The sequence below is a fragment of the Giraffa tippelskirchi genome, chromosome 12, assembly GCF_054371585.1.
Source record: "Giraffa tippelskirchi isolate mGirTip1 chromosome 12, T2T-mGirTip1v1.2.pri, whole genome shotgun sequence".
Taxonomy (NCBI): domain Eukaryota; kingdom Metazoa; phylum Chordata; class Mammalia; order Artiodactyla; family Giraffidae; genus Giraffa; species Giraffa tippelskirchi.
The window spans coordinates 115736979-115763845 of NC_137286.1; the positions used below are offsets into that span (position 1 = coordinate 115736979).

At 39.4% G+C, this 26867-nt stretch overlaps 1 protein-coding gene across 4 annotated transcripts; it reads left to right on the plus strand.

The window, feature by feature from the left end:
- The first annotated feature begins 2871 nt into the window (after positions 1 to 2871).
- Positions 2872 to 25915, plus strand: KLF5 (KLF transcription factor 5). 4 transcript variants are annotated; one of them, XM_081550938.1, is made up of 5 exons: positions 6961 to 7387; positions 7469 to 7522; positions 9829 to 10702; positions 11712 to 11771; positions 24090 to 25915. In XM_081550938.1, exons 1-5 carry the CDS (start codon positions 7271 to 7273, stop codon positions 24266 to 24268), a joined length of 1284 nt encoding a protein of 427 aa, XP_081407064.1. In that variant the 5' UTR covers positions 6961 to 7270; the 3' UTR covers positions 24269 to 25915. The 4 variants fall into 4 exon arrangements, with proteins under 4 accessions (XP_081407065.1, XP_081407064.1, XP_081407063.1 ...); XM_081550939.1 differs by lacking the exons at positions 6961 to 7387; positions 7469 to 7522 and adding an exon at positions 2872 to 3038; XM_081550937.1 differs by having other exon boundaries at positions 6961 to 7522.
- Positions 25916 to 26867: the final 952 nt, after the last annotated feature.

Sequence of the window (26867 nt, forward strand, 5' to 3'; positions counted from 1 at the left end):
GCTAAGACAGTTGTAAGATGGTGATTTTTCTAATGCATTTCTTCTACATTCTTAGATGGCATTCTATCAACCTTTTATTCTTTCTGTTGTTGATTATTTGCTTGGTTTTGACTGGACGGGGTCTTCATTGTTGCGCACAGGCTTTGTCTAGTTGTGGCAAGTGGGGGCTACTCTCTGGTTGCGGTATGTGGGCTTCTCTTTGCCATGGCTTCTCTTGTTGGGGAGCACAAGCTCTAGGCGTGCAGGCTCAGTAGCTGTGATGCACGGGCTAGTTGTGCAGTGGCATATGTAATCTCCCTGGAACAAGGATCAAACCCATGTCCCCTGCACTAGCAGGTGGATTCTTAACCCCTGGACCACTGGGGAAGTCCCAAACTTTTATTTTTGATTTTACCTTTTATGTTTATAAGAATAAAATTGAAAAAAAAATGAAAAAAAAAAAAAAAAGAATAAAATTGAGTTCACCAAACACTGGTGGTCTGCTTGATGTGGAATTCTGTGCTCAGAGACATCATATGGGGCACAAAGACAAGACCATTTTTGTCCTACAGGGGCATGCAACTTGAGAGGAGAGATGGATTCAAGTCATACAGTAAGAGGTGTTTTACTGGAGGCACGAACCTAATGAGAAAGAGAAGAAATCCAGGAGAGGGTAGTTTTTACTGGAGCACGTGGAGTAACCTTGGACGAGAGGTGGGGTTTTAGCTGAGCTTCTGATTTGTGGTACATGTGGTTTCAAAGACAAGCATCACAGTTGGACGGAACAGCAGTGGGCATTTGGGAAATGACAAAGAATCCCTATGGTTAGAGCCTAAGTTTCCTGGGAGAAGAGGCAGGGAAGCAAAGTGAAATTTCAGGCTGGGAAGATCGGCTGGGGTTACCTCAAAGTCCCACACTGAAGAGTTTAGACTTCAATTTACTCAGTGAGAGAAGCAGTGAAACATATTTGAGGATGGTGGGGGTGGGGTGGGGTGGTGGTTACCTATGGATGATGCTTAGGGATACCTATGAATGATGCCAAGATCATGTCTTACCCATGTTTGTATTTCCAAGGCCTACAACAGTGCTCAATGGACATGGGTTTGGGTGGATTCCGGGAGTTGGTGATGGACAGGGAGGCCTGGCGTGCTGCAGTTCATGGGGTCGCAAAGAGTTGGACACGACTGAGCGACTGAACTGAACTGAACAACAGTGCTCAGCACACAAAGGGTGTTCAGTAACTGTTTTCAGGCACCAATGATATGCTGGATGATTTAAAATAGGATTGTGCGTGTGTTCGTTTTACTTGTGAGTCTAGGTCATGATGGCAGGATGGAGCAGGGGGTGGTGGGCCCTTCAGATCTCTATTGAATTGTTCATAGAAAATGTTTAAAATATCAAGTTCTGAGACCACCACCATGCCCCCTGTGACTTTAATTTTCAGTTCCCAGAAAGCATGTTTGGGAATTACTTTTGAACAACTTTAAGTGCCAGTAAAGAAAACAAGACTCTTAGATAGTAAAACCATCCCATTGGAAACTATTTCATTCTATATCATCTTTATATTTTGAAATTAAAAAACAAAAACAAAAAATGGGAATTCCCTGACAATCCAGTGTTTAGAACTCATGGCTTTCAATGTGGTGTCCCTGGGTTCAATTCCTGGTCCAGGAATTAAGATGCCACAAACCCCGAGGCACAACCAACCAACCAAACAAACAAAGCAAAACACAAAAATATCTCTTCAAAGATACATATGAACTTTGAGAGACTAAGCATTTTGTCAAAACACTGTAAATAACGTAGTTAATTTAATAAGGGAAAACAAAGGAAGAAAGTAAAATGAGATACCAAAAATGACTGAGTGTAAATCATTGTAGAAGTCTTATTGATCTCTTAGGAAGTGAATTAATTTATAATTATATTTAAAACATCCCCAGGTTGTCCCTTTCCAACTTCAAATCTTGTAATCTCTCTTCAACTTCTTTATTCTGCAGTGAGTCCTGAAAATCTACTGGGTTGATTAAGAAAGTTTACATATTTTCCCAGCACAGGGTGTGGACAAGTGTGGCAGTATCTGGTGGTATCAAATGGAGAATCATTTGATCTTCACCTCCAGTTGCAATAAACACTTAATGGTATAGAGGTAATATTTATGTATATTTTTATTAAAAACATTTATTCAGGTTACAAATGGAATACATGGCAAGTGTGAAAAATCTAGAAAATATTCAAAAGTATAAAGCAATGTTCAACTACCCATCATTTCACCATCCAATGAGAGCCACCAAAATGCATACATGTTTTGTATTTTCCTTTCATCTTTGGGTGTGTGTTTATAAAAACCTCTTAATGTTTTTTTTACTTAACATATCATGAGCATTTTTTCATGTGACTAAATATCCTTTAATAATATGATTTTGGGAGCAGAACAGTAGCCACTATATGGATTTACAATTGAACTGCTCTCCTATAGTTGGGCAACCTGAGGTCTTTCCAGTGTATGATGTATTTCCTAGAGGGGGAATTATCTATTGTTTCACAGGTTGTTTACATTTTAGCCTTCTTCAACTTATTGTCCAGCTGTGCTCTACAGAAGTTACACTAATTTACCTAACCATCACCAGTGGATAGACATGAAGCCATAAAGAGTCTGCACTGGTTTTAGCACCATCGTTTTACACATTTCATTTATAAATGAACCTCCAAAGGGGTATTTCCTTATGCCCCGTGCACAGTTCACTTGAGCATGCATTACGAGTGCCTCACAGCCTAGGACCATTTAGGGCTTTGTCATCACATGAACAGCAATTGGCTCAAAACACCGCTCATTGTGATGCTGGTGATGTGGCCTCTTTAATGTTCTAAAAGATTGTTTGGCGTAACTACTTCAGTTCAGGACTTTTCTCTTGACCTTTCCTATCAAGTTTAGAGTCAGAATTCAAATACTGTACAGTTTAAGCTACAGTATGCCTGGCCTGTAACTTGGTTCAAGGCGTTTACATTTGTCTGATTATTATACTCACAAGGTGGAAAAAGCATCCCAGTGCCCCCAAAAGGTAAATATTGTTGTTGTTTTTTTCTATTACTAGAGTTTGAAAAATAGGATAAATTATAGTACATTTAGGAATAAGTGCACATTGAGAGTTTTATGAAATATTTCAGGAAGAACACATTTAAATCCAAATTTAAATATAAAATTTAATTTCTTAAGAACTGGGATTGAGATAGTAAAAAAAATAGAATATGAAGTGTTTTTCTTAAGACTACTCTAATTTATACAGAAAGAAGTATATAATCTTATTTCAATTACATATTGTTTCATCACAAAAGGAATGGACATCTTTTCTCAGGTGTCTTAGTTTTTTTGAGTAAAAAAGGTTTGAATTTTGACGAATCTCATTTGAATCTTCTGTTTATTGTGTTCTTTTCTCAGTGACATTTTTTTTAAACTTTTATGTGTGGCTTCAAGCAGTTGCCATTAATGAAAAGATTAAAAATGTGAAATATAGGACAATAATTATGTCCTAGTTTCTACTGATACAGATTCTAATACTTGGTGGACAGTCAATGATTATCAAGAAAAGTCACTTTAAATTGAATATTCCTACCCTAGAGGAAAATTTACTCCCTTATCAAAAAAAAAAAAAAAGATTTTTATTCATTGTCATGCTTTTTCTGTATCATGCTCAGTACCAGTGTCATGCTCAGTAACACTCAGAAATTTCACTCATTTTACCGAAATGCAATATTTTATCAATAGTTTCCAAAGTGAATAAAGTGTTGTCAAAAATAAGATCCTTTAATTTCAAGTTCTCCCTGAGGTTTTGGCCAAACAACTGAATACAGATATTTCTTTTGCCGTGTCTTCCTGTGAACACTACCCTAGTGATAGTTTCATATTTCTTTCATCTCATCATTCAGAAGCTATTTATCCATTTTTTTTCCCACTGCCTCCTTCAAATCTCCCCCTCCCCCACGGCTGACTGCCTGCTCAGCCCCCACACATTCAGGCATATTTATTCCCGTAAAGATAGTGACACTTAGGGTTTATTCTAAGACTAAATCTGTGTTGCCCAGTGACTAAGGACTTAAGCATGCACACTGCTTCTATGCTTACCCTCCTACCTAACTTGACTACTCAACTTTTTCTCTTTCTTTCCCTCTGAATTCTCTGTTTTGGAACAGTTCAGTTAACCACCGCTGCCAGGCCACTAATTGATTTTTGAAACCTGACATTTGTTTTTTGTTTTCTCCTATCTTCCCTAATGGTACAGCACTACTAAGCAGGAAAGAATGCAAAGAACTAGAAAGTTCAAAGTAATTGAGGATCTGTCCATTCACACTGTCTGGCTTCACGCCAATGTAGAACCTGAAACATTTGAAAAATATTTATCAAGTTTTAACCCTTTTGGTTAAGTCGAAGAAGCAGGTTTGCTGCTAGATCATTTGTGTTCACAGCAACAGCAAGTAAGCTTGGTTGAACATGTCTTTTATACGTTCAGAACCGCATAGCAAATGTCTCTGAAAAGACTACTTTCCAATTTCCGTACTATTGTACAGTGCTAAGCTAGTTATTTTCTGTGAGCTTGCAGAGCTGGGTATTTCAGAGAAACCATTACTTTAAAGTGGCAGTCCCATTTCATGAATCCTTCTGTCAGAGATGAAATTTAAATAAATGCTACTGTGTTTGAGCAAAAAAGATTGTATTCCGCTTTTCTGCTATAAATATGTTTTGAGCCCAACCATAGCTAGGTTCATATCTATATTCATTAAGAAAATTGGAAATAAGAAAAAAAATTTAAAGGACTATAAATACATTGTATTAAAAAGTTTACCAAATAGGCTTTTTTTTTTTTTTGCATTGGAAACACTTTTGTAAATGAAAACATGTCAAAAAATGGTGTGAAATATAGAAACATTTCCAGTAAAATAACTGGATTTTATTGCAGTGAAAGCTGAGGTTGAAATAACAGGCCCCTGACACTCCGGTGAAAAACAACAACAACAACAAAAGAGAGAGAGAAAAGGAAAGGTCTAGATAGGCTTAAAAGCAAATTAAAATATAAATAGATGCCACCTTGTATTAAATGTAAGTTAGATTTAGATCTAAAGTTAAAAAGAATATAAGAGTTCTATTAAGAGTTATCTATATGACACTGATTTGATCATGCTAGTAGCATTAACCACTAAAAATCTTTCAAGGTTCAATTTTTTTCTGAAATTATATTAAATCCCATAACAATTCTAGAATCTGTTTCTAAATTATTTAATTACCTAATCGGATTCAGTATTAGAGAAAATCAGAGCAAGTTTTTTTTTTTTCCAGGGCAACTTTTTAAAGATGAAGGTGGATAGTGTGGGATTGTTTGCTTGGAAAAAATTTGCCAAAACACATTAAATAATCCTTTGGTAGCATGAAAGTAGTCATCAACCATTCTCTGAAAACAGTGATCACAGCCATAAAAATGAATCATTAATAAGAACAGAATGAAAAGGAGAAAAGATATTTTACAGCCTAATTTTCTGTTTTCTAATAATAAACACCTATAACACTTTATGTGTGTATTAATTTTTTAATTCTACACACTGAAAAGAGATTCATATCTTTTGATAGGTTCACTCTTTGAGGAGAACATTTTTCTAAGAACACTTTTTTTGTAAAAGCTGCTTTACGGTGAAGTGATGATGTAGATGTAAAAATGTCTAATGGTATATAGTATGCTGTCAACATATGTACATATGTAGTAATATTCCAGGCATTTTTATTGCAGTGTAGTGTTATGGCTTCCCAATAAGCCAGATAAAAATCATGTATAAGAACATTAAGGATTAAGGAAAGTGGTTTCCTTAAGTCATTGCTGGCAAAATTCACCTTCCCACTATAACACAGTAAATGGACAGTGATATATTTTCGCTTACTTTCCGATAAGTTTGGATTCCCAGTTTTCAGAGCTGCTGCGTGTCGTTAGACACGTTTGTGACTTTTTTTGGTTGTCTTTTCGTAGGAGTAGGTGCCACAGTGTAAGGTAAATGGTGCTACGTTTCTGTTTTGCAAACATTAAACTCCACTTTTTGAACACACAGTGGTAGCAAAAATAAGTCAAAGATGTAATGTCTATTTAAATACATTTCATTTAGTCGTTGGTGCTTAAATTAGATTGCATGCTTTGGCTAGAATCAACAGTGTAAATATTAAAAACTTCAAAATTCATGTGCCCTATCTCCCTCTTCTCCATATCCAGATACGAAGTTGAAATGTGTGTGAAAACCTCTACCCACTTAAATACTGCAAGGGAAAAAAACAAGCTTTTATGCAAGGACTTAAAAAAAAAACAAAACCTGCCATTAAACCTTTTATTCAGGACATTCCAAATCTGCTTTGCTAAAGGGATTTATTCATTGCTAAAGATATATAGAGACAAGAGCTGTTTTTAAATGTTTATCACACCGCCCCTAGTTTTGCGCTAAAGAAAAGTACATTTTGTATATTTAAAAATACACACTCATTAAACGAAACTCTCCAAAACCTTAGCGCCCCCACCTAGCTGCCTTCTAGGTTTCAACTTGCGAGTTTCAGGTCCTTGCACAACACCTAAGGCGTGCAAAACACTTTTTCTCGCAAATCCTGGCAGAGAACAGTCCGAAGAGATCTCCCTCCACGTCTCCACCCGAATTCCCTCTCTTCCCCAGATTCCACTCGCTTCTTTTTCCCTCCGCCCCCGTCTCCGCCAGCCCAATCTGTCAGAGAGGTTGTGTACAAACTGCGCGGCCGCCCTGCGCGCGAAGCTCGTGGCCCGAAAGGGGTGCGGTCCGCCTGGCGGAGGCGGGGCTCTGAGCGAGCTTCTCCCTTTTCATAGGCTAGCCGCTCCGGCCCGGCCAGCTTCGGGGCCCCGGGATTCGTCGGAGCGCTGCCAGTCTGGCCGGCTGGCCCCGCCTCCCCGGAGTTGGGTAAAATAGAGGCGGGCGTCAAGTGTCAGTAGTCGCGGGGCAGGTACGCGCGCTAGCAGCTCGCTCTCGGAGACAGGCAGTGGCGGGAGCGGACTCCGGGGAGCTAGGGAGCGCGGTGGGGCGGGACGGGAGAAAGTGGTCGCCGGGTGGACGTCGGCGTTTACGCGTGGCAGAGCGGAAGAGTTTGGTTTTTCGTGCGCGCCTTTGAAAACCGCGCCTGCTTGTGAGCTGAGGGGTCCGTCCGGAGCCAAGCTCGCCGACCCGAGCAGCGTGGGCGACGTGGGAAGCGCGCTCGACTCGCGCCCCTCGCCCGGAACCGCCCCCCCACCCCCGAGTGCCCATGGCTACGCGGGTGCTGACCATGAGCGCCCGCCTGGGACCCGTGCCCCAGCCGCCGGCCCCGCAGGATGAGCCCGTGTTCGCGCAGCTCAAGCCCGTGCTGGGCGCCGCGAACCCGGCCCGCGACGCGGCGCTCTTCGCCGGCGACGAGCTGAAGCACCCGCACCACCACCCGCAGGCGCAGCCCGCGCCGCCGCAGCCCGCGCCGCCGCCCGCCGCGGGCCCGCGGCTGCCCGCCGAGGAGCTGGTCCAGGTAGGAAGAGCCGCTCCCCTCCCTCCGCCTCCCTCCCGGGCCTCGGGCGTGTCCCGCCGCTGCGGCGCGCGGGCGACAGGGGCCGCTCCAGGCTGGGGCGCGCGTCGGGGCGCCCCGCGGCCCAGGCTGGGGGGCAGCCCCGCCCTGCTCTCCTGGCCTGGTGGGGGGACCCGAAGGAGGGGGCGTCTATGGGGAGTCTGCCCTAGCAGCTCTGCCCGGGAGAGGTTCAGGAGGGAACTGGTGCTCACGCGCACCTTAGTTGTTTTTCTACCATTTGGGGGATGAAAGCTCGTTCCTCACGCCGGTCCTCAATTCCATGTGTCCCCTAAATCCGCCGCCTCCCGCTGCCCTGGCCTTGGAGGTCACCCGCTGTCCCGACCCACGGCGTCCCGGGTTCAGTGGAAACGCAAATCGGGGGGAGCGCTGGAAGGAGGCCCCTCGGGGTGCTAGTTTTGTATTGCTTGGTGCAACCTGCTTTAGACCCGATCGTAGGGCTCCTTTGAGAAACGAGAGTTAGAAAAGCTAAGGTGGTGTAGGAGCGCTTATCTTTTCTTAGAAAAGAGAGAAAAAAAAGAAGGACAGGGAGGTGTTGTTTTCTTCATGTGCGCGTAAATTTCCTCCCGGAGCCGCGTTGAAAGCTGGCAGTTGGCTTTTACACTTGCCCGGCAGCCGAATTAGAGCAACCGCCTGTTTCTTTCGCCCACGCAGGGAGTCATATAGCCCAGAAAAAACTTCCCGGGACTTTTAGCCTGTCCCAGGGAAAAAAAAAATTGGAAACATACCCACATGCAAACAGCTGGAAGAGCTAAAATCAGAAACCACTAACCACCATGGGAGCAAAGCGCACGAAAGGGTTTAGTTCGGTTTATTTCAAGACGCCTCATTTAATAGCTCCTTGGTATACTGTGTATTTGCTCTACACCCAGCTCCTGCTCCGGGGGTCTGCGAGTGTCGCCGTGCTGTGCAAGGGCAGTGGCATTTGTCCGAGATGTGACTCACAAGACCAGCGCGTTTTTATTTTTAAATTGTGTCTTTGCGGGAAACCCGAATCTATATCCACACAAAATGATTCGGAGTCTGATAGCTGAAATTAAGTAGTAGCAAAAAAAAAAAGAAAAGAAAAGACTTATTCACTTGTTAAAATGCCATGCTTAATAGTTCTGTGAGCATCTAGTTGGGGTGTTGTTTCCTATGTGTGTGTTTCTGTTGAAATTTCCTTTCAGTGCTAAAAATTTTAGAAGTTTGTGTTGTACTAGGAAAGATGATAGCTGCAAAAGATTGAGGAGACCAGTTACAAGCTGGATTGTGTCCTCAAGAAAAATCACCATTTTAAAACCATGTGGGTATTTGTCAGTTTGCTGCTTGGAAGACACAGGAGGATAAGGGATGACTGAGCTTTTTACAGGGTGAGGGGGAATGTAGCATTGGCCCACTGAGAAGGACAGATAAATGTTTGGCTGATGACTGTGCTGGCTACTAGCAGACTCTCTCCACCCACGGCCCCTTAGCACCACTCTACCAAAGGAATGGTTTTCCCCTAGGTAATTAAAGATCTGTTTTAGATAGGGATATGAATAGGAACATTTCATTATCATATTAACCAATTACAGAATCTGCTGATTAAAATCAACATTTAGATCAAACTGGTGAAGGAGAAGTTAGTTTGTTCTCTCAGTGGATACTATGTTTTGCTCAAAACATTGAATTTAAGTTTCCACTGAACTGTAAACTGGAAAAGGCACTTAAATAGCCAAAGAATATGTTTTTTATTAGCTATTTCAGCAATATGTACCCAAGCAAAAAAGAAATTTTGCAATATTAACCTTAACCGTAAAGGTTTACTGAAGTTTTTTTTTTTTCCCTTTTCTTTTTTAACTACTGGATTTACCTATATGACATGAAGAGAGATAATTTGGCCTTATTACAGTACTGTATCTTCTGTTGTAATGAAGCAGAGAATCCTTGTATATGAGTGATGATCAAGTATACTTTATTATTGCATCAGAAAGGAATATTTTTTTCTCTTTGCTTCCTTTTTCTTCTTGATTTGTCTCTTTCACTTTTTGTCTCAGGTTAACGGGGGGCGATTTTACCAAACACTTGTTATACACAGTTTCGTAAGGTTTTTGGTGAACCATTTGTTAAACAGTTGACAAATAAACCTGATATGTTTACAAGCAACACTTAGGAGTTTGCCTTGGTACTTTTCATAGAGATTGTTGGGGGAATTTTTAGTAAGCACAATTTGTTCTTCCCGAGATGATGAATTGGGTGGATTATGCATGTTTCTATCTCTTCTTTTTTAGACAAGATGTGAAATGGAGAAGTACCTGACACCTCAGCTTCCTCCAGTTTCTATAATTCCAGAACATAAAAAGTATAGACGAGACAGTGCCTCAGTCGTAGACCAGTTCTTCACTGACAGTGAAGGGTTACCTTACAGTATCAACATGAACGTCTTCCTCCCTGACATCACTCACCTGAGAACTGGCCTCTACAAATCCCAGAGACCGTGCGTAACACACATCAAGACAGAACCTGTTACCATTTTCAGCCACCAGAGTGAGACGACAGCCCCTCCTCCGGCCCCAACCCAGGCCCTCCCCGAGTTCACCAGCATATTCAGCTCCCACCAGACCGCAGCTCCAGAGGTGAACAATATTTTCATCAAACAAGAACTTCCTACACCAGACCTTCATCTTTCTGTCCCTCCCCAGCAGGGCCATCTGTACCAGCTCCTGAATACACCGGATCTAGATATGCCCAGTTCTACCAACCAGACAGCAGTAATGGACACTCTTAACGTCTCAATGTCGGCCGCCATGGCAGGCCTTAACACTCACGCGTCCGCTGTCCCGCCGACCGCCATGAAGCAGTTCCAGAGCATGCCCCCTTGCACATACACCATGCCAAGTCAGTTTCTTCCCCAGCAGGCCACTTACTTCCCCCCGTCACCACCAAGCTCAGAACCTGGAAGTCCAGATAGACAAGCAGAGATGCTCCAGAATTTAACCCCACCTCCATCCTATGCTGCTACTATTGCTTCTAAACTGGCAATTCATAATCCAAATTTACCTGCCACCCTGCCAGTTACTTCGCAAAACATCCAGCCTGTCAGATACAATAGAAGGAGTAACCCCGATTTGGAGAAACGGCGCATCCACTACTGCGATTACCCGGGTATGTGATACTACCTGGTTAAAGAATCAGTGTGTGTGTTCGTGTGTGCCATTTTCCACCTTCCATTCCAACTTTACATGGGAGAGCAATGGTTGACAGTTAAAAAAGATTGACCTTCTCTGCTCTTGTCCCATCCCAGTCTCCAGTGCCTTACCCAAGTAACCGTTTAGTTACTTTGTGCTTATTTGATGTAGTAAAAAAAAAAATTTGGAATATTACCGGGAAAAAAGTTACTGGGCTCTTCTTTTTAATGTTAAACACATGAGAATCTTGCTACACTTGCCTTGTTTACCGTAGCAATCTAAATTGGAGTTCTTAATTCTAAATTAAGCACCCTGGAAAGGGATTACTTAAGTAACATAGGGGGAAAGAAAGGGGGTGGTAATGAAGAGTGGGTCGGTGCAAGACAAGACCATCTACAGAATAGATTTCAAGGTTGGTTCTGATAGCATGTGAGCGTATGCTGTTTCTTGAATGAGATATGTGGCCCAAAATATAAATTGATGACGGTAATGAATATATCTACAAGTTGCTGGCATAAGCTAGTTTATGATTAATACAGGGTATAATTTATTGACTGTGGTACATGATATGACATGACATACTAAATGAAAAAACAAGAAATGTGGGAGTACAGAAAATTGCAGTCATCTTGGATAATGGTTTAATGTTGTCAGCTCTAGAGCCATTAAAATTTTTTAAATCACTGAGGTATGTGTTACCTAGTATAAAGCACCTACTGGTATAAACATAGATTTCCCATTTGTAGTTTGGCTTGATTGTCTGCTCTCTTTCTGCTAAAGTGAAACATAAAGCAAATCACTTTATACCTTTAATCAGGTAATAGGGGAGTATGCTTTAAAACATCTCTTAAAACTGAAGCTTCAAATATCTCCTTGCATGAGAGATTTCATCTTTAAAACCTGATTTTAAACACTGAATCATCAGATGTAAAGATTTCAAAAGGATCTCCAGAATGACACGCTGTTCTTCTTCTCCTTTATTTCAGGCTGCACAAAAGTTTATACAAAGTCTTCTCATTTAAAAGCTCACCTGAGGACTCATACTGGTATGTAATTTTCTTGTTAATTCTGTGAGTTGTGTAAATAGTATAAGTGGTATTCATCCTTTTAAAAGCCAGCACGTGTTTGATCTCTTCTTTCTTCTGTCAACTTTTATTTTTTAATGGCTTACCTTTTTCAGCACTGGCTTGGCTCAAAATTCAATTCAGTGAAAAAAGTTTGGTTCCAGGAAGGCTGATGTTCCCTCATTAAGGCCTTGCCCTGTCACCTCACATAGAATTAATTGCTCCCAAACATAAACAACGATGTTTACTAATGGATTTTAAAACTTTAATGGCACTGCTATTCCTATCTTGAAGGAAAAAAATGTAACTCATTTTCTCCCTCTGTAACAAATCAGTTGGCTTCTATAAAACTACATCAAACACTAAAGCCTTTTCCATTTAGCAGGTAAAGCGTAATTGCTTAATAAAATATCTTAATTTCACCTTGAGCCTAAAATATCTGTGTTTAGCATGTTTTCCCTGCTGGTAAAAGGTGGGGTGGAAATTGAAAAATACTAAAATCAGGCAAAACTAGGGTCGTGGTTTAAAAGTTATTTAGAGTTGTTGGAGAGACTTTATTCCAGCTAATATCTCATCCGTGTTTGAAATGTTTAGCCCCTATAATTTTATAAAAACTTTTGTCAGATCTATACACTCATTTTAAAATGCTTTTTAATTTCAAAACTTTATACTTATTTGAGGACAAAATTAGGTGGTGGCAAGCTGTAAAAACCTCCAAATACCCAAAGTATTTTTAAAACTATGGGTGGTTACCATTAGTGATTTTCTTAAAAGGATAGGCTTAAAGGAAAGAACCTATACAAAGTGATTGTGTTTTTTTTCCTCTCCGTAAATGCAGCTTTAACCTAAAGTTCAGAGAATAAGTTTGCTAATAAAAGCAATGACCTAGCAAAATGTTTTATTCCATCATTGCTATGGAAACCAAAGTATTCAACAGTTCCTTTGAATGGGCTGCTGGATTAGTGTGAGGACTTGAATCTCCCCAGGCTAGATGTTACTATGGAAATTGAGTTTTGATAAATGAAGTAGTTATCTCTAACTGCTGCATTAAAAAGTAAAAGCCTTTGAACAAAGGTCAGTGCTGAGATAGAGCTCAAAGAGGAACATGGCTGCATACATTTCATATGCGCATTAGGAAGTATTGCTTGATATTCCAGTGATAAATACTACTTAAAATCTAAATAAGTGTTGGCGACAATATGGTGGATTCCAGGGCTTTCTGAGAAATTGCTTTTAAAGAAAAGACATCTCTGAAACCAGTGAGTTGTTTCAACCTGAAGTTTTTAGGTGGAGACAAAAGGCTATCTCCCAATCCCGAAGTAGAAGTTATATTTATACTTAAATCAACACCCATTAAGCATGTAAACTCAATCTGAAGTTTTCAGCATACAAATGAAAAGACCATGAAAACAGTCTCTATAGAAATGCTAAACTATCTTTTTATAGAATATACGTTATATATTTAGGAAGAAAGGTTGAAAATGGGTTTTTACCTGAATTATGATTAAGGAGAAGAGGAAATAACTTCAGAACTTGTGAGCTCTTGTCCTTTGTCCTTTGAAAGTCCTTGAAATGGGAGATAGGAAGGAGGAAACAATGGTTCTCCTGAGGTTAAAGTCTCCTAATAAAGGAGGAGCGTGATTCCATATATCGATGCAATCAACTGCTTATTGCTGGGATGTAGTCAGGGCATATCTAAATGGCCTTGCAACCCCTGGCAGGGTTTAGTACTCTGAATGCTTATACCTGGGATTCTGGAACTTGACCTGCTGGCAGGGAAATTTAATAGTGGGTTGTCTTAACGATGCTTATACTGAAAAAGATAAAAACCAACTAAAAAGAAGATCTAGGCCTAATCTGAATCCCATGCATCGACTTCCACACGATCGTAAATGTGTGTCCATCGACATCTGATGAGTGAGAGAAACCCCGTAATCCAGTTTAATAAAGTTTTGTTTGATAGCCTTTCAGATGCCTCGAGGAGGGTTTGTGGCAGACTTGTTCATCTGGCTAAACCCGTTCTTGGGTAATCATAGAGCATTGAGGTTGTTTTCTCCTCATTTTTAGTTTCTACACAATGCCTTTGAAAATTACCTGTGCGCTCTCATTGCATCCTCCCCACCCTGTCGTTTTTTAATGAATTTATCTGAAGCTAGCGAAGTTTTTTTTTTCCTTCTTCCTTTAAAGGCCCAGGTATTTCTAAATAACTTCTCTCATGTAATTAGCTTTTTTTGTTACAGGACTTTAAACATTTATATGGGAATGTTGATATTGTATTTTTGATGTAAAAATTTTTTAATGATTGCCACTTGAGGCAGAATGTGCACGACCCTCGGATTTCTTTAGAAAATAATTGTAATTGCTTTAAAATGTCAAGTTACCTTATGTTTTTAAAATGTTTTAAGCAATTAAAACCACCTACGCCTGAGTTCTGTTTAATTGCTTATTCTGGATTTTTAGATTGCAAATGCTTCTTGACTTATGAACCGAACATAAGGACATAGTCTTTCCCAAACAAGACTTTTTTTTACAAAATTCGAGATGAGAGAGTAGAAAATACCAGTTAGAAGTCTCATAGCATTCAAGTTTTTCTAAGTTTATACATTTTGATTTCTTTATTCAGAAAGAATATACAAAAATAATACAAAACACTATATGGTTAGACAAAATAACTGAAATTGGTATTGCTTCTATTCTAGGGGAAAAATTGTAAAAAGCATGCTGTGTCTTTATATGTATGTGATAGCATACTTATCGGCCTTTAGGGTTATCCTTATTACCTGTGTGGAAGTGTTTGTATGTTACTTCTAGCGTGTGTGTGTGTGTGTATATATATGTATATCTCATGCCTCTGATTAGAAATAAGTGTGGCTACTTAGGCAACAGTGTCAAGAAGTGTATGTGTATATTTCCAAATAAAAATATTTGTCCTTTTAACAGCATTTTAAAAAACACATTGGCAAGAAATTGAAAACATTTATCACCTGATGCTAGTTTCTTGGTATGCCTGAGTCCCATAAGTTGAAACGCTGCTTTTACATTGAGTGTGGAAATTTCTTTGAAAATTGTGTTTACACTTTAGTAAAAGTACTTACTTTCTAAAGAAAGAGTTCTGAAAAAGGAAGCAGTGCACTCTGAATACAGATGTTGAAATCTGAGTAGTTTTAGTCACATGTGTGGCTGTGCACTTAACCCTGGAGTATATGGTAAAGCAGTTGGGAAAAGAGGGTATGGTAAGGTTTTATGGTCATGTGTCAGCTACCTGGAGCAGGGCAGGAAGCGAGCAGCTCACACACTGGGCGTCGGACTCAGTCGCCCTCCGATCAGACTCTGTGCCCAGGCTGCTACATGCGGACTGCATGATCCCAGAATGACTGCCACTGGTTGACAAGAGAAGGACAATTGGAAACACCCTGAAAAAAGAAAATGGAAACATACAAATAACAAACAACACGAAGTGGACTGTGAGTGAAGCGCTGTCCTGTTAGAATCTCACAGCTGTATTCGGGATTCCTTATTTAAGAAAGAATTTCACAGTAAGCCTTGGAAAGATTTCTAGCCCAAGACTACTTGTAAAGGGGCTAAATTTCCACCTGCTGCCTCACTTCCTGTGTAGAACACTTTTCTAATGACATTTATATTAAGATGGTACTGTGTGTACTTCAAAATACATAATCTCTGCTAGAGATTTATTGCTCAGTTGATTTTAGTTTCAGTTTGGGTACTAAAAAATCCCTAGGTATAAATTCCTATCTAGTTCCTTGCTCTACACTTACTATCCATTGAATGTTTTAGGTACAGATTTTTGTTTTAAAATACTGGCCATGTTGATAATAAAGGTATTTTCATTTGCAGCACTTCCCCACAAATAGAAAACATTCAAAATGTTTTGAACATGAATTATTCCTTTTTTTGTGGAACTGTGGGAAGTGGTAAAACATTTTAAAAAATATAGAAAGGAATTCATTTCCTTAAAAATGATTGAGTTAAAATCAGAATAAGATTTTATATATGTATGTGTATACACACATATGTCTCCATATATATGTATATAACCTTAGTGGAGATCATGCAGTTTGGAGCTACAGATCAGTGTTGGTAGAGGTGAAAAAATTTTGCAGGATGAAATTAGTACTGATTTTTTTGAGTTTATATTTGAAAACTGCAGGAAAAAGTATCCTATTTAGCCTGTTATGTATTACCAGTTAAACATTCTTATTTTTGTTTGCAGCTTTGAAATTTATTTTTCTATATTGACAAGTGCAAGTAAACATAAAAGAAAAACCCCTTGGCTCTAAGAGAGTCACTGGTTTAGATGCCTGGAAAGGTATTTATGAGCATAGAAGCTTAGAAACAATTTCTTTTTAATGACTCATGGAAAGGTTTAACTTTGCTTCTGGGACTTGCTCTTTCATCTGAAAAACATTTACATTTACATAGGAAATTGACATTGTTTTGAGATGATAAAGCATATGGAAGGTTAAGAGGTATAATTTGATTAAGCAAACGTTTTTGACTGATTTTTCGAGAATCCAAAGAGAATCTCTTCTTCCCTTTTGTTTTTATAGATTGGTGGGAGAAGATAGTTTGTAAATGGACTAAATAGAATTGCTGAAGTTGAGATAGAAACAATTAGCTGTGAAGATAGTGAGGACAGTAGTGTTTTTAAAAGTAAAATATTTTAATCACCAAAGGTTTTTACTTTGGCAGATATTTTTAGTTTTATAGAATGTAGTAGCTGTTTACTTGATGACCTACATCTTTTCAGGTGAAAGATTAGAAACAAAGTAATGTCCTAGTTTAGCAAGTATCTCTGTAGCAGCATTCCTGTTCTGTCAGCCTGTATTATTTATATCCAAGAATCTCTTACAACTCTGATTAAGGTGAGTTGCTGTTTTAGAAGTGCCCCATAGGTAACTTTCATTAAAAAACATCCAGACAGAAGAATATACCTGTGACTACTTTATAAATGCACACCTTTTAGAGCTGGGAAGAATCTCCAGGTCAAGATAACCACATTAAGTGCAAATTTAAGGAAAGGATAATTAATTAGGACTCATTCAGTACTAGAAAAATGAAAATACAGAATTTCTCTATTTTGGTTAAGAAAGGTAAAATATTTCACTGAGACTTTACTGTTTAAAAATTTTACTTGGGGTTCTTATTACAAGAAAGTGAATCTGAATGTCATATTTCTGTCAGGAGACTCAGGAGCTGGTATTTCATTAACACTATCAATGATAGAGGATGTTTTTGTCCAGAACCCTTGGGGCTCAGATGGTAAAGAATCTGACTGCAATGTGGGAAACCCTGGTTGGGTCCCTGGGTTGAGAAGATCCCCTGGAGAAGGGAGTGGCTACCCACTCCAGGATTCTTGCCTGGAGAATTCTGTGGACAGAGGAGCCTGGTGGGCTCCAGTCCAGGGGGTCGCGAAGAGTCTGACACAACTGAGCAACTGACAGTTAGGAGAAGTAGCGGGGGTGCTTAGGTGCCTCAGGATCGGTCCTGCTGGGGTAGAGACTGCCGCCTCGGGTGGCATGCCCACCCCTGTTCTGTCTGTCTTTGACCAGCATGAGGGGCTCCACAGTTCTTGGTTTTCCTCAAATCCAGTCCAATTCTGGAAAAGAAAACTCGTTTACGTAGAGTTGATTTACCCTTGTACAACTTCAGGAGGGATAATAAACTGATTCGGAACAGGTCCTTCTGAAGAGGCTAAAAGTACGGTTCTCGCCTAAATGCACGTTTAGTCAGATAACACTCAGTGGTCCTCGGCAGAAGGAGCCAGGCAAAACCCTGCTGCAGGTGAGGCCGTGGTAAAAAAAAGACACTGTATGGTAGCCTTACACTAGATGCTTTCCCGTCTCTTTTACCTTCCCGCCTTTTCATGAATGAAAATTCCCAAGTTGGTCAGCCTTAGGACACACACTGATTAACCAAAGGTGCATAAGGAGGTATGGCAATAGAAGACAGTCTCTGTGTGTGAGGAACTTTCATGGCTAGTTAAGGAGGCAGAATACAGTTGTTTGAAGCCTTCATTCAGCAGTATCTGTGCCAGTACAGATCAATCATTTAGATCAAATTTAAGTGATGATGGGGATACAGAGAAGTGGAATGATTTCTCTTGGAGTCTTCATAGGTTTTTTGGAAGGAATCAGGTGAGTCAGCGTTTTAAAGACAAGCACACAAGAAGAAGGGAATTTCTTAATATAGCCTTTTAATTAGTTTCCTTAAACTGAGCACAGTATTGACAGGGATACTCTATCAAGTAAACATTAGGTGAAGTGAAGTGAAAGTCACTCAGTCATGTCCGCCTCTTTGCGACCCCATGGACTCTAGTCTGCCAGGCTTCTCTGTCCATGAAATTCTCCAGGCAAGAATACTGGAGTGGGTTGCCATTCCCTTCTCCAGGGGATCTTCCCAACCCAGGAATCGAATCCAGATCTCCTGCATTGCAGGCGGGTTCTTTACCATCTCAGCCACCAGGGAAGCCCAGGATGTACACTAGGTACATTTTGCAAATACTAGTGATAAAAATCTTTGAAATGAACTGCCTGCCCTTCTGTTGCCAAGTATAGGATATGTACTGCAGTGACCTTTAGTAAAAAAAAAATTGTAATAGAAAATTACTGATAGATATATAAAAATATGAATTAATGAGCCCAAATCACCTTACTTTATGTGCTCACTTTAAAGATATCTAATATTTCCCTATGAGTTTCTTTAATCTTGGGATTAATGCTTCTCTTTTTTTTAAACCTTTTATTAGAATGTATACTATTTTAGAATCTAAATTCCTTAAGTCTCTAGTGATAGGAACTAGTGATGATTACTGAATTGCATGAAAATATTTTCCTCCTGAAATAAGCTCATTTTGTACATCAAGGGCTCAAATTCTAAGAAATAAGCTTAAGGGGGGCTTCCCTGGTGGCTCAGATGGTAAAGAATCTGCCTGCAATGCAGGAGACCCAGGTTCCATCCCTGGGTTGGGAAGATCCCCTGGAGAAGGGAATGGCAACCCACTCCAGTATTCTTGCCTGGAGAATTCCCTGAACAGAGGAGCCATGGGGTCACAAAAGAGTTAGACACGACTGAGTGACTAACACACTATTGACTATTGAAATAATTTGTTCCACTTTAACAGTCAGAATAGAATATGGACGTTAAGCTATTTGAGGCCAGAGACCAAGCCTTATTTGTTGCGTTTTGCAAGTCACCTAGTACAGGTTATGATTGTTATTACATATTACTCTCCTTTACTAAACGTTGACTTTAATTCTGATTTTTGACCTCTATCAAATATAATTGATTGGATTTAGTTTTAGCATCAGGAAGGAAACCAGATATACAAACTTTCTGTAACGGAAAGGTTACCTAAAATAAATAAGATAAATATTTCCATCAATGATACTTTTCTTTTGTTAGAAGAATATATGTAGAACATTCTAGGGAAAGGCCTTAGTGTGAATCTATTGAACATGTTCAGCCAAGCAGAGAAACTTCCCATTCTAGTGTGGTAGATTCATAAGTCATATTTTAGTCTATTCAACAGAAAAAAAAAAAATAGCTGATTTTTAAGTTCATCACTAAAGACTTTTCAGATACTTAGCAAACATGTACTGCTAACTCATTGATGTTCCTTTCAGTTCAGTTCAGTTGCTCAGTCATGTCCGACTCTTTGCGACCCCATGGACTGCAGCATGCCAGACTTCCCAGTCCATCCCCAGCTCCCAGAGTCGACTCAAACTTGTGTCCATTGGGTCGGTGATGCCATTCAACCATCTCATCCTCTGTTGTCCCCTTCTCCTTTTGCTAAGGTTCCTTTACCCTAGGGTAAAGGAGAGCCATCATTAGGTGATATTTGGGGGTTGTCCGTCCCAGCGTAGGACAACTCTCAGAACTCCACACCTTCTGAAAGGTGGGTCTCCTTGGGGGCTGGCTCAGCCAGGGTGTGTCCTGTGCTTCAGGCAGTCTGGGATTTAAGGCCTGCTTTGAGTCCATTAGGCTAGTCGTTAACTGACTTGCACAAATGGCTTTAGAATCTTTAAATAAATGTGAACAATATCTGTGTATTCCTTACATCATTCATATAGAGCCTGTATCAGTGTTTGCTAATGGAGGATATAACTGGGACATGGAGGAAAAGGGGCAGGCCAGGCTTCTCAACATGACCTCATTGTTGTGCTTCTAACTGTTGGAGTTGTTGTTGAGGATGAATGAAATACGAGTATGTTCAGTGTGTGTTTCCGCCTGCTCCCTCCTTCTCCTGGTAATGGTTTTGCTTAACATTAGTTGACTTCATCAGTATGGACAATATGTATATTTAACCTTTTTTTTTTAAAAAAAAAAAAAGGATTAAGGATTTCTAGTAAAAGAGTCCTGGTAATTTTATAAGACAATGAGAAAGTATATACTTTATTTGAGATAACGCTGAAGCTTGTTTTTTGTGCTGTACATATTGGTCACTTTTTTTTCTTCTTGCCTTTGGAAAGTTTCACATTAACAGCATGACAACTTAAAAATACAGTTGATGTTGAAAGAGCTTAACTAACTAAATATTTTAAATTGGTGGTATTGGAAGGAGATTCTGTAAAAATCCAATTAAACTTTTGAAAGCTCTACCCTGTTGAAATAACTTAAAGGAAGTTAGTTTGGTTTCCCAGAAGTACTATGCATAGTGTTTCTGGCTGAGGAAGAAAGACCTGAATCTGCTATTTATTTGGCCAGAAATTGGGTACTAGCTTCCTCTACAATGTTTTACTTGAGCGGTGTTGACACTTGAACAAATCCCATACAAACGGCCCCAAGTGGGGAACAGTTGTCCTTGCTTCTGTGGTAACACTCCGGCCCTATAACTAACATCCAGAAACTGGTAGTAGTCTTGGCTGAATACTCTATAGATGTGTATAAATTGAGAGCAAAACCCCAACTGTTTTAGGAACTTCCATGGCTACCGTTTTTCAACCAATCAGTAAAGTAAACTTTTAAAAATACTGATGCAGTTTATTGCTTCCTAGCCAATAAAAATAGTGAACAAAAAGAGTCTAGTGTCCCTTGTTTCTTAAATAAACTTTGAAAATTCAGTTCTCTTGCCATTTAATTATTCAATTCAAAAGACTAGAATGACTCCTTTTTAAATCAGGGCACTTTGAGGAATTTTTTTTCCCTTGCCTCAGACATCAGAAATAGCTTTCTCTTCGCGTTAAATGACAGTGAAGTATTTAGCCAACCTGTTTGTTTTGGTGATTTATTTTTCACAGGGAACAAGAACAAACACTTGTGTACAAAAAAACTTTTTCTGTTTGATTTACATCGACAGGAGTGATAGCTACATGTACTACTGGCATTGAGACATTTCTGTGTATTAAACATACATGAATATAAGCAAAAGAAAAGTGGTTTATTTCTGGTTACTTAAAAGGTTTAAGTGTATTAGCTTAAATTCTTTGAATTTACTCTAAGAGGGAGGAAAAAAAAACACTTCAGGAAGTTGAGGTGTGCATTTTTAAAATGGACCAATAGGAACCAAAAAGGGAATTAAAAACATAAAAAGTATTTGTGTGTTGGTTTGGAGCCAGAGGAGAGGGAGAAGGGAAGGGTGGCTCAAGGATACGCCAGGAGTTGAAAGAGAAACCCCCTGGGAAATAATTGGTACAAAATTCCGAGGGCTGCTCTGGGCCTTCTGTCTTTGTCCTTATGGGGTTTTGTTGTGGGGTCATGTTATGAATTATGTGACCCTTATGCAGTCACACTGGTTATCAGGACAGCAAAAATACATTAACCACAAACTGTGGAAATCTCGGTTGATGTGGACAACGTCTTTTAAAATTTGGCCTCAGTTGAATAATCTTACAACTTCCTGAATATGATCCTGTTATATCAGGCAGAGAAAGGTAGTTGAATTTCACTGTGGTACTAAGTAACCAGTGTTCAAAGCAACGCGGGCTTTTCTCTAGCAGAAGAAAACATTTTAAAGAATTTAAAAGTTTGGCTATTCAGAGTTTTCAAAAGCTATTTATATAAAACTCAGCGGTTATACAGAGTGGAGTCAGGAAGAGAAAGATAAATACCGTATTCTAACGCATAGATACGGAATCTAGAAAAATGGTCCTGAAGAATTTATTTACAGGGGAACAATGGAGAAACATATATAGAGAATAGACTTGTGGACATAGGGAGAGGGGAGGAGAGGGTGAGATGTGTGGAAAGAGTAACATGGAAACTTAACACTACCATATGTAAAATAGAGAGCCAAGGGGAATTTGCTGTATGGCTCAGGAAACTGAAACAGGGGCTCGGTGTCAGCCCGAAGGGGTGGAATGGGGAGGGAGATGGGAGGGAGGTTCAGAAGGCAGGGGATATATGTATACCTATGACTGATTCATGTTGAGGTTTGACAGAAAACAGCAAAATTCTGTAAAGCTGTTATCCTTCCATTAAAAAAAAAAACTCAGCAGTAAGCCAGCAGTACTTTAAGATGCAAATTTACCTCACAAATTCTCATCTTAAATTCATAGAAAATTATAACCAAGTTAAGCATCAATAGAGGAACTACTAGTGATTGCTTAGTGAGAGATTCTTTGGTCTTGGGGTTTATTTAGAGGAATACACTATCTTAAATAGGATTAATTCTAAAACTGAGAATCAAGGCTGCCTTATAAATAGTATGGGCTTTCCTGGTGGCTCAGATGGTAAAGAGTCTCCTTGCAGTGCAGCAGACCTGGGTTGGGAAGATTCCCTGGAGAAGGGATCATATGTCATGTTTTTTTTTAAAGGTGACATTAATTTTATTTGTATGAGGAACAGCACAGGCCTTTGACAAACCTGGGAGTTTCTTTGCGTGTCATTGTGGGCAGAATCCTTTTGGGCTGTCAATATTGAGTAGTTTTGAAAGGTTACCAGCAACTAGCAACCTTAGACAACATTAAGAAGAATACAGATTGCAGAGGGGTAGGGAAGTGGCTCAGATAGAGGGGTAGGGTGGTGGCTCAGATGTCAATTCACTGTTGAAGTGAAGAGAGATAGGAAGATTGAATTAGAGGCTTTTATATATTACATGTATAAGTTCCATGAGTTCAGGCATTTTTGTTTTCTCCTAAGCATTCAGGATAGTGCCTGGCATATAATATGCTTTTGACAAGTCATCGATGGAATGAATTTTGATAGTCTTTCTGCTGCAGTGCATTGCAAAGGGAAATTAAATGTACATATCAGCAAATGTTAAAGAGTCATGACACCACAGTTAAGTTATTGGTACCAGACTTCCTGATCTGGTTGAGAAATTGTTAAATATCAAATGCATAAAGCTTTAACACCATTCAACTTTAATCTTTATCCTAGTTGTTTTGCTTCAGTCTGAAAAATGGGAACACGTGAATGTATGTGTACCAGAGTGAACTTCAAAGAGCCTGTGCCCTCTAGTCCATTTTGGAAAGCCGTGTGTTAAGTGAACTGGCTTATGTGCTGGCGTTTCACAGTGGCTAATGTAGAAACTTTTAGGACCACTTTGTTGCAGTAAAGGATCGCAGTTGTGGTCCATTAAGTTGGTGATGTGAGCAACTCCTTCTTGTAACTCCTGAATTTGTTCCTCCCTTGGCCACCTTAGAGCCATTAGTCCTGCACTGATTCAGTTGGGGTTGGTTGGTATAGAAATTATATTGGCACAGTAGTAATAAAGCTGCTCAAGCTCATCTAGTCATCTCATGGATTTACATGTGCAAGGGAGCAGTTCAGTGCTCATAAAAATATGAGCGCTGATTCATCCTGCACATTTATTTTTAAAAATTGTTTAAAGAGAATTTTTAGACGATTTTAAAAAATTGAAGTACAGTTGATTTGCAGTATTTTGTTTTAGCAAATGTTTTAGGTGTACAGCAAAATGATTCACTTATACGTGTATCTATTCTTTTTCAGCTTCTTGTCCCATATAGGTTATTGCAGAATATTGAGTACAATTCCCTGTGCTATACAGCAGATCCTTGTTCGTTACCTGTTTTATATATAGTTCCGTGTATATGGGTTAAACCCAAACTCCTAATTTATCACCCCCCTCCCAACCCTGTACATTTACAATTTCCATTTTCCCTTCTTCAAAAGTACACAGAATACTTAATTAAGGACTGTTCTGCAAAACAGTGAATCTCTGCGCTAGATGCCCTGAGCGGTTTCTAGTTCATCAGGCATCCACATACCTTCCTCCGTAGAGCCTGAGTTTGAAAGAAACCCCTTGGCAGACAACACTAACCTGCCTTGTCCGGGGTTGCCAGCCGCCCGCTCACCTTCCCCTCTCGGTCTGTTGCACAGGTGAGAAGCCTTACAAGTGCACCTGGGAAGGCTGCGACTGGAGGTTCGCGCGCTCGGACGAGCTGACCCGCCACTACCGCAAGCACACCGGGGCCAAGCCCTTCCAGTGCGGCGTGTGCAACCGCAGCTTCTCGCGCTCCGACCACCTGGCGCTGCACATGAAGAGGCACCAGAACTGAGCTGCCAGCGCCGCCGCCCGTGCATCCTCCGCCGCCTGCCCCACACAGCTCACTTGGCAAAATTTTAAACTACACAATTAATTCTATATATATATAAAAGAAAATGAAAACACAAAACTGGAAATGTATATTTTGTATATTTGAGAAAACAGGGAATACATTGTGTTAATACCAAAGTGTTTGGTCCTTGTCCGAATCTGGAATGCTTGCTATATGCTGGCCTGACCCAGGCAGATGCCGTCATCTCAGACAGGTAGCCCCATCTCAGCGCGGGCTGGGCGTGTAGGGTGTGTTTGCAGTGTTCTTCCCAAAGCACCACCATTTAATGTGACAGTGTTTAGCAACCGAGTCCATTGGGCACAAGAAGACAGCTGGATTGTGTGTCAAGATTTTGCTTGACATCAGAGGAGTTTTTTTTAAATACTAAGATAATTCTCTAGAGGTACGCAGCATACCTGGCAATTCACAAATAGCCATTGAACAAATGTGTTGTTTTGTTTTGTTTTTTATATGAGTTGCCTATATTTGCTATTCAAAATTTTGTAAATATGCAAATCAGCTTTATAGTTTATTACACGTTTTCTAAGATTCTTTTGGGGAAAAAATCATAAATAATTCTTTTGAAAATAACCATGAATACATTTACAGTTAGAACTTGTGGTAAGATACCTCGTAAAACCTTACCAAATTCATTTCTGTGGTAGGTAGAAATAAATGACTCAAATGAACTTCAAAAGCAGATTTCATGCACTGATTAAAATCGGATTGTTTATTTTAAATACAAGCTACATTTTATATAAATTGTGAACTCAAGAGCTTAAAGATAGAATATTCAAAAGTTAAAACATCTTACAATAAGCTAAACAGTATCATTTTTGAAAAAGAAGGACATATGTAGTTTTCACTTGGGAATGTTGAATTTATGATGCAGTTTTCATATACGGAAACGTTGAATTTATGATGCAGTTTTCATATACTGAGATGTTTGCTTGTGCAGTACAATTGGTTTAAATGCCAATTTATGTGGACTTTGCATGTAATATACAGTGAGACACAGTAATTTTACCTAAATTACAGTGCAGTTTAGTTAATCTATTGTTAACACTGACTCAGTGTCTGCCTTTAATTATAAATGACATGTTGAAAACTTAAGGAAGTAAGTGCTACATATATGCAATATAAAATAGTAATGTGACACTGATGCTGTTAACCAAAGGGCAGAATAAATAAGCAAAATGCCAAAAGGGGTCTTAATTGAAATGAAAATTTAATTTTGTTTTTAAAATATTGTTTATCTTTATTTATTTTGTGGTAATATAGTAAATTTTTTTAGAAAATTTTCATAACTTGATAAATTATAGTTTTGTTTGTTAGAAAAGTTTCTCTTAAAAACGTGTACATAGATGACAAATGGTGTAAATATTTTGTAAGAGGCTTCAAAATGTTTATACGTGGAAACATACTTACAGGAAAAGCATAAATTGGTTGCTGTTTTGCTTCTTTTTCCCTCTTATTTTTGTATTGTGGTCATTTCCTATGCAAATAATGGAGCAAACAGCTGTATAGTTGTAGAATTTTTTGAGAGAATGAAATTGTTTATATATATAAACGACAATTTTTTTTTTTGAAAATAAAAAGTGCCTAAAAGATTCATGTTGTGCCTTCTTCCCCTACCATAGCAAAAACAATGAGCAAATTCCTCTCTCGTGACTATTTAAAAGGGTCTGTTTAATGCAGACAGTTAATAAAAAAGTAATTCCCACTTTGAACCATCTACCTTTGTTTAACATGGAAGAGAGGAATTTGTTTTAAAATATCAAAAGTATAAAGGGAGGCATACTTCATGAATGTTGATTTCTCCTATTCTGGTCAGTACACAGATACATTACTGATTTTATGTTTTCAAGATCATTACTTGTAGACACTGGAGGTAACTTGTATATCCTAGTTTAAAAAAGTTTTTTTGGTCACACCTCTTGGCTTGTGGGAGCTTAGTTGCTTGACCGGGGATTGAACCCAGGCCCCAGCAATTGAAGAGCTGAGTTCTAACCACTGGAATGTCAGAGAATTCCTTGTATATCCTAGTTGTATTGTCAGAGGTAAAACAAGAATAGGCGTTTTAACTTTTTTCCTTTTTAAGAGAACAAAGCTGATTGTAACCACTAGTAACAGGACACCTGGGAGCCTACCTCTTGGCTTCTAGTGCCACCTCCAGTGAAAAGAACTGGGGCTCCTTGGAGACATGGCTGATTCTGGGAGCGGACATACAAAACAAGCCTGGAGTATCTTACAGCATCAGACTGGAAGCAATCATAAGTCCCACAGTGATGCAGGAATGTCAGAGCAACAATATAAAATGTGATTGAATTGTAACCAATCCTGTTCCTTTATTAGCATGGACCCGTGAGTTCTGATGGAAAAAATCAGAAAGAGATCTGCAGAAGATCTCCAGTTTTTGTCGATCCAGTCTCCGGTAGAATTGAACTCCCTACTCTTTTAAGTTCAGGCTGCATAAAGTGACTTTATTCCAAAGAGTACGATATAGCCAAGAGGGAAGGGAGGGTCACTTTACAGTTACAAAAACCTGCCAGACACTCAG

Coding starts and splice junctions, on each gene's coding strand:
- KLF5 (XM_081550937.1), top strand. CDS start 7,271: ATGGCTACGCGGGTGCTGACCATGAGCGCCCGCCTGGGACCCGTGCCC. Junction 10,703..11,711: donor CCACTACTGCGATTACCCGG/GTATGTGATACT, acceptor CCTTTATTTCAG/GCTGCACAAAAGTTTATACA. Junction 11,772..24,089: donor TCACCTGAGGACTCATACTG/GTATGTAATTTT, acceptor TCTGTTGCACAG/GTGAGAAGCCTTACAAGTGC.